The sequence below is a fragment of the Sarcophilus harrisii genome, chromosome 1, assembly GCF_902635505.1.
Source record: "Sarcophilus harrisii chromosome 1, mSarHar1.11, whole genome shotgun sequence".
Classification (NCBI taxonomy): Eukaryota; Metazoa; Chordata; class Mammalia; order Dasyuromorphia; family Dasyuridae; genus Sarcophilus; species Sarcophilus harrisii.
The window spans coordinates 640,958,421-640,974,112 of NC_045426.1; the positions used below are offsets into that span (position 1 = coordinate 640,958,421).

At 43.4% G+C, this 15,692-nt stretch overlaps 1 protein-coding gene across 1 annotated transcript; it reads left to right on the forward strand.

The window, feature by feature from the left end:
• The first annotated feature begins 5 nt into the window (after positions 1-5).
• Positions 6-10,621, forward strand: TIGD5 (tigger transposable element derived 5). The gene has a single exon (XM_023496681.2). The coding sequence runs from the start codon at positions 506-508 to the stop codon at positions 2,522-2,524; it is 2,019 nt and encodes a 672-aa protein (XP_023352449.2). The 5' UTR covers positions 6-505; the 3' UTR covers positions 2,525-10,621.
• The last annotated feature ends 5,071 nt before the right edge of the window (positions 10,622-15,692 follow it).

Consider the following 15,692-nt stretch of genomic DNA (forward strand, 5'->3'; position numbering starts at 1 on the left):
CCCTGCGCCGCGTGCCCGGCAGAACGGGCCGGAGAAGGCGAGAAACCTTTGGGGTCCAGACTCAGGAAGAAGCGCAAGGGTGGGTGGCGCTAAGCCCTAGAGGCTTCTAAAGAGGCCAGTCGATCTAAGAGGGGGCGTGGCTCGGCAGCTGCGCCTGCGCGGTTGCCTATTGACAGAAAGCCGAGGGGCGAACGATAGTCCGTGCGCCTGCGTCTGGGCGCGGGGAAGAAAGGGGAGCGAGTTTGAAGAACTTGGAGGGGGGGGGGAAGCTAATGCTCTCCGCTTGGCCCGTCCTTTTTCTCCGTCGGGGGCGCTCATCGCAGCTGGGTGGAGACAAAAGGGAAGAGCAGCGCAGGCGGGTGGCTTTCCCTCCGCCGGCCCCCTCCCCTCCGGCTCCCCGCCCATTACGCGCGCGCCCCGCCTATAACGCGCTTGCCGCGGCGGGGCGGACTAGGCGGCCCCGGGTATATGGCTTCCAGCCGCCTCCACCGCCGCCCTCGCCTCCATGTACCCCGCGGGGCCAGCCGGCCCGGCCCCGCACCCTCGCCGCCGCCGGCCCCCGGCGCCCGCCCAGCCCGGGCCTCCGCTGCTGCCCCCGGAGGCGGGGGAAGGGGAGCGGCCGTCCCCGGGCCGGGGCCCCGTGCCCGCTGTGCCCGCTGTGCCCGCAGCGCCCCCGGGGGCTGGGGGCGGCCCCGGGGCGCCGGGCCTGACGGCGAAGATGGCCTTTCGGAAAGCCTATTCCATCAAGGACAAGCTCCAGGCCATCGAACGTGTGAAGGGCGGGGAGCGCCAGGCCAGCGTGTGCAGGGACTTCGGGGTGCCCGGAGGGACCCTGCGGGGCTGGCTCAAGGATGAGCCCAAGCTGCGCTGGTTCCTGGATCAGCTGGGCGGGGAAGTGGGCACCCAGCGGAAGAAGATGCGGCTGGCCAACGAGGAGGAGATCGATCGCGCGGTCTACACTTGGTTCCTCACCCTGCGCCAGCATGGCATCCCGCTCTCCGGCCCTATCATCCAGGCCCAGGCGGAAGCCTTTGCCCGCCAGATCTACGGGCCTGAGTGCACCTTCAAGGCTAGCCATGGCTGGTTCTGGAGGTGGCAGAAGCGCCACGGCATCTCTAGCCAGCGAATCTATGGCGAAGCAGAGCCCGCTCCTCCACCCCCTGCCTCAGCTCCCCCACTGCCCACCGTTAAGGCCGAGCCAGACCTTGTGGCCATAGGAGGCCATTCCTCGCCGATGCCACCCCCGGCCCCCGCTGATGGGGGCTACGGGGATGAACAGATTTACAATGCCAATGTCACTGGGCTCTACTGGAAGTTGTTGCCCGAGCAGACCGCCCCCCCGGGGGAAGGGGAGCCTGGAAATAGAGGGCCCAAGTGGAGAGGGGACAGGGTCACGGTGTTGCTAGCGGCCAACCTGACGGGCAGCCACAAGCTGAAGCCCCTGGTGATTGGGCAGCTGCCAGATCCACCCAGCTTGCGACACCACAATCAAGACAAGTTCCCTGCCTCCTACCGCTATAGCCCTGATGCTTGGCTCAGCGCCACGCTGCTCCGGGGCTGGTTCTTTGAGGAGTTTGTGCCAGGTGTCAGGCGCTACCTGCGGCGCAGCTGCCTGCAGCAGAAGGCTGTGTTGTTGGTGAATCACCATCCTGGACCAAGGCCGTCAGGCCTATGGCCATCCTCCCCAGGGGAGGGTGAGGAGGCTGGCAAACGGCAAAGGGCAGCTGGCAGCCTGGGCCCAGGGCCAGCCCTTTGTCATCCTGAGGAGTTGCAGACCCCTGATGGTGCAGTACGGGTGCTTTTCCTGTCTAAGAGCAGTTCCCGGTGTAAGATTCCAGCACCCTTGGAACAAGGGGTGGTATCTGCCTTCAAACAGTTGTACAAAAGGGAACTGCTGCGGTTGGCTGTGTCATGTGCAGGTGGCTCCCCTCTGGACTTTGTTCGTAGCTTCATGTTGAAGGACATGCTCTATCTAGCCGGCCTCTCTTGGGATCTGGTCCAGGCAGGCAGTATTGAACGATGCTGGCTGCTGGGTCTCCGAGCTGCCTTTGAATCCCGCCCTGATGTTGAGGAACAGCTGGTCCAGCCCCACCCAGGAGCCTCTGGGGAGGATGAGGAGGCAGAGGAACACAGCAAGGTCCTCAGTGACCTAACACATTTGGCTGCCCTTGCTTACAAACGCTTAGCACCTGAGGATGTGGCAGAATGGCTGCACTTGGACGATGGGGCCCCAGACTTGGGGGAGCCCCTAGAGGGTGGGGGGGAAGAGGAGGAGGATGGGGGAGGTCGGGAACAGCCCTTCTGTGGGGGCTTCCCACCACTGGCTGGTCCACCCCAGGGGGAGGAGGAGGCTGGAACAGGAGGGCCATCACCAGTCCCCACAGCTGGAGAAGCCATTAGGGGTCTTGAGACAGCTTTACGATGGCTGGAGAGCCGTGATCCCAAAGAGGTGGGACCCTTGAAGCTGGTGCAACTTCGATCCTTAATTAGCATGGCTCAGCGGCTTGGGGAGACAGGGCCCTAATTATATGGATCCTGATGGCTGCTGGAAGGGCAAGACTTAGTTAGGTGCCTAGGACCTAAGTGACACCTTTTTACTTCTGCACCTTTATAGGGGGATGTTCATTGGCTCCTATAGCCTTCTTTCTTTAGATAGTATGGGCTAACCCCTGCAACAACCTGGGGAATACCAGGAACCTCAGAGATAGCAATGGGGGAATGATACCTTACTCCTAAAGTCACCAAAGGGGACTGGACTGGTGACACTAGTGTCACTACCAGTAATGGTCCAAAATGCAACTCTTAGTCATCAGCGAAGAAGCACATGTTAGGAATGTCAAAGGGAGGCAACTTCAGAGGACAGTTGTTTAGGAAGGGGTAGCAAAGAGCCATCTTAACCACTAGTTCCCCCTCTCCAAAACTCACGTGTCTATACACAGGAGCCTTGGAGGCTCTATCAGGGAGCAGCTTTCACTGTGTTCACAACCTTAATCTTTCTGAGGCTCCCCAAGCTTAGAGCTGTGGCAGTCCTCTTTGAGGGTGTGTACTTTTTTAATGCCACACGTGATATATCCACCCCTCACACAGAAGGCCTTTCACCCATGTACCCTCTTCATTTCCTTCTTGTCCTCTTCTGATGGACTATATCCCACTATATCCTTAACTTCTTTTCTCCTCCTTCCCAGTCACATGCACTGGATGAGGGCCTACTTGTGCTTCCTCTTGCAAGGAGGAACCTGTGAGCCTTGGTGCTGGGGTTACCCTAGGGATACCATAGTTTTTTAATCTTGAAAATGGGGGGGAAAAACTGACCACTTTTTTTATACATAGTAAAAAAAATAAAACAAATCTAGAGCCAGTTTTATAAGCCAGACATAATGAGGCACCAAGGCTAGAAGCTAGTGAGGGGTTAGCTCTAAATTGATCAAGGGAATGGGAAAGATGCTCCTTAAGTGAGGGATTATGACTGCCCTCCTGGAGCCAGATGGGAAGGTGCCAGCCCTGAGTTATTCCTAAACTGCCCTTGAGGGTTGAGCCAAGAAATTTAGAGTGAGCTCACTTAGGGGTTTGAAGAAGGGTGTTTTAGTCTGGCTCTGAATGGGGAGAATTCTGTAGCATTTGAACTGTCCTAGGAATAAGTATAGACCCCAGGATACATCCTTAGTTTCTGTAATCAACTTGGGTTGTAGATTTGTTCAACTTTTCTTGGTCTCTGGTTTTTGTGAAGGGTTTTGTGTGTGGTTTGGGATTTTGTTTTTGTTTAAGAAAAATAACACTTTCAACAGTTTTACTATAGATTATTGGAGTGTGTGAATTTGGGACCCCTCTGGGTCTCCCTCCAACATAACTTGGAAATAACCTATTTTTTAAGTCCAGCATGTTTGTGGTAATCAGCAATGGCATATTTTTTCCCTATGTGCAAACTTTGTACCAACTGTGGGCTTTGAGAAATTACCCAGTTTCTCTGATCAAAGCTAGGGGATTCCTTCTAGGAATCAATTACGGAGTTTTTATGCTGTCAGTGAGGTGCTTTATGCTGGAGGTGAGGAGAGTGGGTTCAGTAGAAGAATCCTTATTAACTTTGCCCTTCTCTAGATCAAATTGGTCTTTACCTGGATTCCTAGTTAGTTGGAACAAGATTCTTTGATAAGAATCCTCCTTCGTGGGTGGATTTTCTTGTCAGATAGTAAGTCTTTTGCAAAGTTGAGACATGACCATACCAAAAAGGACACAAAATTAACAAGGGGCTGGGGTGCAGGTAGGAAGGTAGGATTTGGTGTGAGTTTGGGGGGGAGCTTTACACCTTTCATTTATTTTCTAAACAAAATAGTCTGTATTATAGAGTCTTGGAAAAAAAGGGAAAACTACCCCTGGTGCCTCTTGTATAGTAGTTCAGAGTTCATTGTAACTCAATTGAGGCTGAGAATAGGGTTTAAAGAGGATTTGAAAGAAATTTGTCTGGTGCTCACAGCTACTTGGTTAATGTCATCCTGGATTTTTTCGGAGTGGACAGTAACCGTGTTCAGATGCAATTGATTGGTAGTTAACTTTCTGACTCCTCAGCTATTCTCTCTCTCCACTTAATAATTTTCTGCAACTCCCCCTCCTGCAGTCTTTTTTTTTTTTTTTTTTTTATTACAAGTGAGAATTTTGAAAATAAGGAATTGGTATGGAGAAATCTGTTAGATGGAATTTTGGAGGGAAATAAAAAAAATTTATGCCTCACAGGTTCCCTTAAATTAGTCACAAGTCAGTTTTCACGTGATTCTTGAAAAGCTATTTTCCTTTGAGACCAAGAGTCTGATGAATCCTCTCGCTTAAGAGATCAGCAGGGTAGTATAAAACACATAGTAGTATTTTGAATGAAAGTGCCATCAGCCTGAAGTTCAGTATATCTGGTCTTCATTCAGCAAAATTATATTAAGCACTTACTGGGTGCAAAGCCTTTTTGGGTGTTAGGGAAAATACAAAGACCCTGAATTCTTGGAGCTTACAATCTAGTAAGGAGATAAGACACAGGTAAAATTATCTCTAATGTAAAGTGATAATAAATAATTAGAAAGGTACAAGGTGTATCATGAGATCCAACTAAGAAAAAAGCCTTACTAACCAGATGGCTCATGAGAGTTTTCCTGAAGAAAATAACATTTGCATATTCTTTAGCTATAGTTATAGCTATAGCTTAAATTCATGTAGCACTTTGCAAGATGTGCAAAGTACTTTTCTGATATCTCATTTGGTCGTCAACAATCCTAAGAGGTTGGTGCTATTATCCCCATTTTACAGATGAAGAAATTGAGGGTAAGTGATTTTCCTGGATCAGGATTTGATCTTCCTAACTTTGAGTCTTTAACCATGGGTAGGAATGTAAATAGATAAAGAGAGAAGATGTAACAGACATAAGGGTGCATGAGCATAGTGGCAGGAATATTGTTTGGGTGATAAAATTGTGTACTTGGGATGAAATATAGAGGGGGAGTATCTGAAACGGTAAGCAGTGCCAGATTGTTTAATTTTGAATTTCAGTTTACAGTTGAAAACCACTGAAAATGTTTAAGTGGAAAGGGGCTGGGACTTTTCTATGCAAAGGAGAGATTATTCTAGCAATAGGATGAGGAATGGATTGGAGGAGAGAGAAGAGGATGACTTGTTAGATTATCCTAATGATCTATGAAAGTAGATGGGAATGTCATGGGGGTGGAAGTAGAGGGAGTGGTAGTGGGAACAAACTGTCCAGTGTTGCATATCTGCTGCAGGAATACTCTCAGCAACCATGGGATATAATTCTAATTTGGAACTGGAAGGGACCATCTAGTCCACACTGCTCATGGATCAGAGATTGACTCTTACAGATAGTGCTTAAAGTCTCCCAGGTAATAAATAGAAGACCTAGAAATGGAACCCAAAGTCTTCTGGTTTAAATCCTGCTTCCACTCAGCTCAGAATCTCAGAACCTGACCTGGCAGAGGAGCCCTGGCTATAAGAGACTATTAGGACTTGCTAAAGGTATGGGATATGACTGTGTGATTTAGCTATCTGATCTGAGGTTTTAAATTAAATAGGACTTGGCAGGAACTTGTCCCCAGGCAAGAAGTTCTGGGTCAGACTTTTTGATTGATTTATCTATGACTACCTTTAGCTATGTGAAGAACTTGGAAGTGCAGAGAATCTTTTTCATTGTAGATTTTCACTTATCTTGGTGGTGTGTGCACATTCAGATCCCCCACCCAGTGGATGGAAAAGTTTGCTAGCACTTTGATCAATATGTTGGCCAGGCTACAAGTTGAGTAATAGCCTGTCACCAGAGATAGTTGAAATAGTTCTTTGCCATTCACTGAGCCTTTCTGGTAGCCTCCATCCTGTCCCTTAGCAGGCCTGGATGCTGAGTAGCATTCACTGATTGACCAGACTTTTACCTAGTATAAGTGGGGGCAGCAGAGTCTAACAGTCTGAGTTTGGAGTCAGGATGCCAGAGTTCTGCTGCTATTTGTGTGATTTCTGGGGAGCTATATAAAGAGAGGTTTGAATGAGATAAGCTTCAGAGTGTCTCCTAATAATAAATCTGGGTGTGGAGTCAGGAAGATCCGAGTTCAAATCCAACCCCATTGTGTGGGGCTCATTGATTGTGTGACCCCTGGACAAGGTTACTTAACTCTGGCTCAGTTTTCTCATCTGTTAAATGAGCTAGAGAAGAAAGTAGGCACTCCAGTATATTTGCTTCAGAAAATGCCAAATGGGGTCATAAAGAGTTAAATACAACTGAACAATGATAAATTCCATCACCTTAAAAATTAGTTATTATTCATTGGTGTCTGATTCTTTGTGATCCAGTTAGTATCTGATGCCAGATTTGAATAAGTGTCTTCCTGACTCTACGCCTAGCACGCTCTCTATTGCACCACTTAGGAGCCCAGATATTAGAATGGTTTGCTAGCTCATTTTATAGATGAAGAAATTGAGGCAAATAGTAAAGTGATTTTCAGGATCATACAGCCAATAAGTAGGACTATATTTGAACTCAGGTCTAGACATTCACTTCTCTGAACCTTTGTTATAATGGAATAAAAAAAGTAACTGAAAGAGCCTTGAGCCAAAAATTGTGAGACACTATCTTGGCTATGCTCTTTATTATGGATTGTAGAGGACAAGTTTCTCCACCTTAACCTTAAGTTTCCTCTTCTGTAAAATGGGAATAATTACTTGCACTAAGTACTTCATAGGATAGTTGAGGTTCAAATGAGTTCTTTTATGTGGAGCTCTTTTATAAGCTATAAAATGCTATATAGGAAAGCCAGCTGCTTCATTTCTCTGGGTTTTAGTTTCTCCAATTATTAAAAAGAGATTGGGCTAGCCTGGGATGCCACATTTTTTTATTGAAAAGGATCTTGTTTCCTAAAGGCTTCTATTCTGTTGCAGACACCTTTAGTGGGGAGGAAGTGAGAACAACTCAGTCTGAGGCCATGCTTGTATCTGTATAGGGCTGTCCTGAGGCACTGATCCTTCCCTGGAATTTCCGCAAGCAGCTGCTAAGATAAATAACTACTCTAGAATATCAGATTTCTCTTTTCAGAAACCACAGCTAGAAAGCTAGAACCAACCTCAAGTTTTGGAAAAATCTGAATTTGCGGGCCAGACCCTGGGTTTGAATCGTAACTCACCTATTCACTACGTGTATAATCTTTGCTGAGTCATCTCCCCCTTTGGGGCCACATTTTCCCTCTGTAAAATAATAGGGTTAACCCAAATTAAGACTTGCCATGTCTATCCTTATATATTGCTAAAAATGATGGACAGAATGTTCATGTCATTGCTTCCCTGTGGCAGAAGTGGGGCCTTTTCTTGGTAGCCCAACAGAGACAGAATTCAGGGATGCTATATTTTGAGGATAGGAGTTCCAATGACAGCATTGGCAGATATTTCAGCTTTATACTAGGGACTATCCAGCAATTTAATAGTGGAGTCAGGACTAGACAACTCTGGTTTCCTGACTCCCAAAGCACAGTGACTTGTTTCCCCTCACATTATTGAATTTGTTTTGCAGAGAGGGAAAGCATCAAAACAAACTGTTACTGTTATAGCTGTCAAAACCATCATTCTCCAGCTACTCAGCTCTGTCACCATTTCAACTAGAAGCATTCTTGACCACTTCACTTCAGTGAGAGTTTAGTCTGACAAACCTGTGGAGCATAAGACTTTCGTGGCCCCAATTCTACCTTCCCTTAGGGAACTTCCTAGCCAGAGGAATGGACACAACCCTCTCCTAGAGAGTTTCCTAAACTCTGCTTTCTTCAAATAAAAACCTGTTTAAGAGATCATTCAAGAAAAAGCAACTCTGGGGGTTAGACTAAATGATGGCACTTTCCCTTTTAAACCCTTTGGGCTAAGACCACAGAGAGATGAAAACGACAAGGAGGCAGATTTCAGCTTTGTGAAAAAAAACTTTCTAATAAGAACTGATCAGCAAAGCAGTAAGTTCCTTTCTCAGGTGGTAAGTTCCTTACCCCTGGAGCTGTTAATATAGAAGTTGGATGAACACTGGCCAGGAATGTTGTGGGATCCTTACAGTCTTTCAATGGTATAATTCCACACACTGTGAACATCTTTCCCTAAGAAGATCATCCTAGCAAAGTATGGTAGGTAGCAAGAATTTCACTATACTTGTAATCAGAAGACACAACTATTTGCCAATTCAACTATTTGTCTAAACTTAACATAAACAATGCATTTCTTCTTTTGTTTACTCAGTTTTCTCATATGTAAAATGAGAGCAGAAATTCCGTTTTACAGCTCTAAAATCTTGATGACTTATGGACTGGTTTGCTCTTTTTTCCAGCGGTTCAGGGATTCATCTTTCTAGGTGAAATGCAACTAAATCCTTTGCATCAAGCCCTGACCTGTATCATTACGTTAAAATCTTTACACAGTCCACATTTCTATCATCTTATTTGATCCTCTCAACAATTCCATAAGGTAGGTGGTACAACTATCTTCAGTCTACCAATAAAGAAACTGAGACAGAATGTGGCTTGTCAGTAGATGGCAGAACTTGAATCCAACTCCAAATCCTTTCTCTCTCCCCCACCTTCTGACTATACCACAACTACCTCAGTGTCATAGCTTTTGATGTTCTTGGAATTGCATGCCCAAGTAATAGCCCCTCAGTAGTTTCATGATCCTCTCACATACCCAAACTCTACTTCTCTTTCTACAAAAGTCTAGAATAGGCTCTAGCCAAACAAATTAATTGCAATACAGCAGGGAACTGAGGGGAACATGGTGTAGTGAAAATAACATTGGCCTCAGGAGGCCCTGGACATTAATCCTAAATAATGTTACTTTGTAGCTGTGTAATCTTAGGCAAGTCACTTCCCAAGAAATTTGGAAGCAGAGGCCCTGGATTGAAATTTTACATTTGGGGCATGTCATTTTTTAAGCTTTCTGAACTTTGAATTTCCATATCTATAAAATGAGGGTGGTGACTCTTAGATGACTTCTGAGGACCCTTTCAATTCTAAATTTATGATCCTGTGGTCCCCAGCAGGAATCCTTAACTTCTTAGGACAAACATTGTAGAAGAGACTGCTTTTTAGCAAAGAATCCAGGGCCAGAGAGATCATCCACACTTCTCCTGTTAAGTCCAAAGGGATATTGGACTACCTTTGGTAGTGTGTAAACTGCAGAGGCAGCTTTGAGTTGGGGACAGGACATGTATAAGGTGGTCACCCTGGGTTCTGTCACTAGTTACCTCTTTTCTGTTTCCTTTTCTGTGATATGAGTAATTAGATGCCATCCAAGGCTGCTTTTAGCTTTAATATATTCTAATTCTACCTTTGTGATATGGTCATCCTTCTGTAATAGGGAATCTCCCACCTCCCAAGACAACATTTTTGAAAAGCTTGTACCTGTTGCTACATATGAAGTGAATGCTTGCCCACCTGGAAATTACACTGGTCCCACCAGATCAAGGATCAACCACAATCTAACCCAAAAGGTTTATGACTCAGGGCTGTGACTTGGGAGGTCATATAGTCCAAATCATTTTGCAAAAATCAAGCTTAAGATTTGAAGGGTCTTCTCAAAATCATATAGGTTTATGAGTCAGGGCTGTGACTTGGAAGTCATATAGTCCAAATCTTTCATTTTACAAATATCCAGCTTAAGATCTGAAGGGACTTCTCAAGATCATATAATTTGGAGATAGATGAGACAGGTTTCAGATGCAGGTTCCCTGAGTGCCTCTTTCCACTATACCACAGCTGTCTCTATAAGTCCTGATGGACTTGAGAAAAAAATAAGCTCAGAGAGGTATATGAAAGTAGTGGGAGAAGAAAGGGTATCTCTATACAGGCTCTGCTTGGGCCTGAACAGGTAATAAGCTAGGCAAGAATAAACTAATTCCTATTTTGGTAGCTCTTGTGAAGCTCCTCACAATTTCCTTGTGAACTTGGCAGGATAAGAATTTTATAGATGAACAGACTCAGAAATTAATGACTTGCCTGCCTTCACACAACTGTCAAATGAAAGATCTGGCATTTGAAGACTCATGACATAATGAATCCAGTACTCTTTCCACTATACCCTATTGCCTCATTGGAAATAAAATTACAGAATTTGAGTTGGAGTGTCTTTGGTAATCTTGCCTGATCCTATGTGAAGCACAAAACTCAAGGTTAGCAAATGTAGTAGCAAATCTTTCTCTGTTCTGAAATGAAATTTAGATGGTCCTCAAGGCTTCTACAAGCTCAGGCATTATAGTTCTGTTCCATAATTCAGATTAAGTCACAATGCCTTATTACAAAGTAAGGGTGGGTAGGGTCTAATTTACAGTTGTAACACTATATGACTAGAAAGGTGCCATTGAGATTACTTGGCATACATATAGTTTCCTGTTTCTCTCTCAAGGTGTGCAGAGCTGATGAGAGAAAACATTGTTTCCTGGGCTACAGGCCATGCTGGGTACAGCCAAGATGCTTGATAAACATTTAATTGCTTATTTGCCAACTAAGCAACTAAGAATAGCTTACCAGCTCCCTTTCCCCCAGACTTCTAAGGTAGAAATCTAAAAGTCCAGAATGGGAGTGCCTTTACAGATCATCTAATCCAACACCATTTTAGAGATGAAAAGTGACATGTGCAACCGCCAGGTTGCAGAATTGGGATTCAAGTCAAGTCCTCAATTCTAAATAGAGCATTCTATTTATAAAAAGGGTTATCACCCTATGCAGAGCCTGAGAATGTAAAGTCTGATTTCAAGTGGCTTACAAGTCTAATCAGGGAAGACAACACACGTTCAGTAAGAAAGGCCCTATGCTTCTTGGGGTGCAGGAGCAAAGCATATAACCTATCTCGTGACCTTGAAAGCATTTGATAATTGTCAAGGGATTTGCTATCAAGAACCTTCTTTTGCAGGTCTTCAGTAAATTTGGATGCTGAGGCAGCGGCAGCTGCATTGCTTATAAGCAAGCACCTTATATCATGTATCCACAAGGCTTGATTACTCTGCAGATTTTGGCTGGGTATTCTATAAGGGGGCTCCTATTCCTGGTGTTCTTGAGGTCTAGAGAGGTGGTGGTTTTGCCTGAACATTCAATTTCTTACCCTCCTCCCAAAGCTTCACTGTCCTCACAGTTCAGATAATTTCTAGTTTCACACCAAGTTTTGGGCAGGAACTACATAACTAGCCCTTATGGAGACAGGATTGCTATGTCCTTTTCCCCAAAATCAGGCTTTTTTCTCTATCCCACTGTTGCCAATTTTTTTCATAGGCTGCCGTCTTACAAAGATATAAGTGGGGTCCACAGTAAAACCGATTCCTTGACCATCCTATGCTTACTACCTGTAATCAGTGAGTCATTTATAATCTGTGCTTCAATATTCCTATATGGTATAAAAAATGTAATTCTTTTATTATTACCTTCTGAATGTTTGATTCCCCACTTATTGTCATTCATGTTTTTGCTCAATACTCTCTAGTGCTTCTCCAGGGTCAATAGAAACAGCATGGGACTTGGGAGTTAGGAGACTTGGGATTGTGTCCTAGCTCTTTGATGTGACTATGTAGATGAGTCTGTTTTCCTCACTTATAAAAAAATTTAATCTTGCCTGTGATACAACTGTCATGAGGGCAATAGTGAGCTCTAGAAGTCTGAGCTATTTGTTGACCAAGACAGTTTTCCATATGTTTTGTAGTTTGGCTACTGTAGGACAGATATCTCAAGACAAGTTTGGCTCAGTACAGGGAAGAATTTTTTAGCACTCGCAAGCCTATGTGAGATAGACTGCCTGAAGAAATGGTGACCTTTGACAGTTTTAATAAAAGATCATAGATTGAGAGCTGGAAGAGATCTCAAGCCATCTAGTCTGATCCCTTAATTTTACAGTTGAAAAAACAGACCCAGGGAGATTGGGACTTGAAGGTCACAGGTCAGACAGCCATTTGCTACAGGTATGAAGTATGTTAGGTCTTGGATCAAATAACCTCTGAACCCCTCCTTCAAAGTGAAATGTTATTCTCCATCTGTGAGTTAGCTACTTCCTTTGTAGGTTGTATATATCTCTCAATCCTTACAAAAGGAGTTTTTGAACTGGCAGATGAAAAAAAAGTCCAGGTGAGAGCAAAGCTGATACAGAAAGCTGAAATCAAAGGACTCCCATCTTTTTTTTTTTTATCTATTAAATAATGAGGATGGAAGTAGACAATTTAAAAGGTCTTTTTAGCTATATGATTCCAAGATCCTATGTTCTTGTTCTGCTTAGACCCCCTCACTTTTAGATGCCTCGCTTTTAAAGGAATACTAACAAACTGGACTACCCCTAGAGACAGATAATCCAAAAGAGTAAAGGACCAGAGGCCATGTTATATAAGGATTGTTTGAAATTACAAGAATGGTAAGGCTGGAGCAGAGAACTTAAGGGACATGGTAGTTCTCTACAAGTGTTTGGGGGAAAATGCTGTTTTGAGGAAGATAAAACTTATTCTGTGTAGCTACTGAAAATGCAGCTATGATTTATGGGAAAAAATTAGTTGGAAATGCTCAACTTGGACTAATGAAGGAATTTCCAATCATTGGAACTATCCCACAACAATAGAATAGACTGTCTCAAGTATTTTAAACTCTTTAGAAATGTTTATTCAGAAAAGTCATATGATAATGTGATTCACATTATGTAAAGATTAATGAGCTCCATTTCTATTTGAATTTGACATCATTGTTGCAGAGAAAGTGCCTACTTCTATCTGGAGAAGGAGTTTCCCCAGTCCCTATTCCTATCCTTTCCCACGAAGGAAGCACAATTAGTATTAACAAATATCAAACCACTCCTTTGGGTTTCTTCTCCAAACCAAAAAATTCTTACACTTACCATATTTCCTTTTTTTTGCACTCACTTCCTTTACCTTGTCATACCTTTTCTTGTATTTCATTTTAAGCAGTTCCAGCAACAATTTCCCAGGAGTTCCAAGGAGCATGAAGTCATATATTAGTTGTCCCCAATTCTTTATTATTTTTATGAGGTTTTCTTGGAAAACATACTGAAGTATTTTGCCATTCCCTCTCTAAAGTCTCCATTTTACAGTTGAGGAAATTGAGGGAGAAGTTAAAAGACTTACCCAGGTAGTTACACTAGTGTCTGAAGCTGGATTTCAACTTGGGTCCCCATGCCTAGTACTCTAGCGACTGTACCATGTCGTTGTCCCCAAATAAAGCACTACATATATTGTGTCATCTTATTTCACATCATATTCTCACCTAGCCAAAAGTGAACAATGGGATGAAAACTGGTCAGCATCATTCATTCCTCATCATTCATAGCCACTTTAGGAACAGAGGATAGAGCTAGAAGAAAAGATTCTAAAGCTAGAGGGCTATTATTTTTTTTTTTAAATTTTGATAACTACATTTCAAAATAATTGATTTCCTTTAAAATGTTATTTATTTTATGCATTTAAAAACATTATTCTGAAGAGAGGAGCATAGGCTTCACCAGACTGCCAAAGGGATCCATGATACCCCCTCCCCCAAAAAAAGGGAGTTTTAGAACCTCTAATCTAGTCGTCCTTTTTACAAATGAGGAAACTGGGGCCCAGAGAAGTGACTTGCTCAACTAAGTTGAAAGCTAGAAAGTAGAATGATTTATCTTCTAGCTACAAAATCTTCCCTAGGCTTCAGTGTCTCAAAACTACAGTTTTGCCCAACTGATAGCCAATAGCTCCATTCTCAGTTTGTGCTACTTTCTTAACAGGCTTGATTCGTGGATTTGCTATGGCAATATGTTTAAGCTGCTGGCTAAAGTGAGGGGCTGAGATTCCTCAGTCAAGTACCAAGACACAAAGTTGACTTCATAAGTTTCTCATTAGATCAAAAGATGAAACAGAAACAGTTCGTGGCCAGACGGTTTGGATCTGAATGTTGGTCTCAGAATGTAATTCAGAGCTCTTTGCACCAATAGAACCCTGGGACTGCACAAGATTTGAGTTCAAATTCTGGTTTTGACACTGGCTGTTTGGCATTTGGCAATTAATTGTAAAATGGGGATAATAACACTTGCACTGTCAGTCTGACATAGTAGCATACAGGAAGTGCTTTTCCAACCTAAAAATATGGAAATAAGTTTTCTTTCCCAATCTTCAAACATACATTAAATTTCATCCTTAATTGAGAAATGGAGAGGTTCTCATCTGCTGCCTTTTTCAATGCAACCAGTGATTAATGATTAATGAAGTCATATGTTTAGTTCTATGTTATTCAATAATTTTTTTCAGTGAAGAGGATAAAAGTAGAGCATGTTACCAATTTAAAGATATGAAGCTGGGCATACATTTTGTACAAGAGTGTCAGAAGCTTAACAGATCTTAACAAGTTAGAATGATGGGACAAATATAAGATTGCATGTAGTCTTATTTAGATTTTAAAAATTCAATAGAATTGGGGAGAAATGACTAGACAGCAGTTTGTATGAAAAAGTCAGGATTTTAGTAGACTGCAAGTGCTCAATACAAGTGAGCAATGAAAATTCTAACTCAAATTTAAGCTATGTTAACACTAATAAGTGGCCAAAAATAATATAAAGGAAAAATAAAGTGCTAAGCATTTTACAAATATTCCATTTGGTCCTCACAATGACCCTGGGAGTTAGGTACTATTATCCCCATTTCACAGATGGGGAAACTAAGGCAAATAGCAATTTAAGTGACACCCACCGAGTTGGTATCTAAGGGCCACATTCGAACTCAAGTCTTCCTTGATTCCAAGCCTAGCACTCGTATCCATTGCTTGACCAACTGCATCAAAATAGTAGTAACAGTTCTGTTATACCCAACCTTGGTCTGAACCTATCTTGAATATTAGATTCAATTCAAACTCACAGAATTCAGGAAAGATATTTACTATGGCATGTTCAGAAAATAACTGGTTATGCTTAGAGAGGATGCTGTACTAGGACCAATTCAAAGAACTGAAGATGGTGAAAGAAAGAAAACATGGAGGAAATGGTGAGGAATGATGCTGTGATGCTGTCTTCCAAGTATACGAGTAAAGTGGGAAGTTAAGATTTGCTCTTAGACTGAAGGCAACACTAAGAGAAATAAGTGGTTACTGCAGAGGCAGATTTTGGCTCAAGGTAACAGATTCCAATTAGTAAAAAAGCTGGAAAAAACCTTTTAGCTCATCTAGTCCAGTTTTATAGAAAAGAAA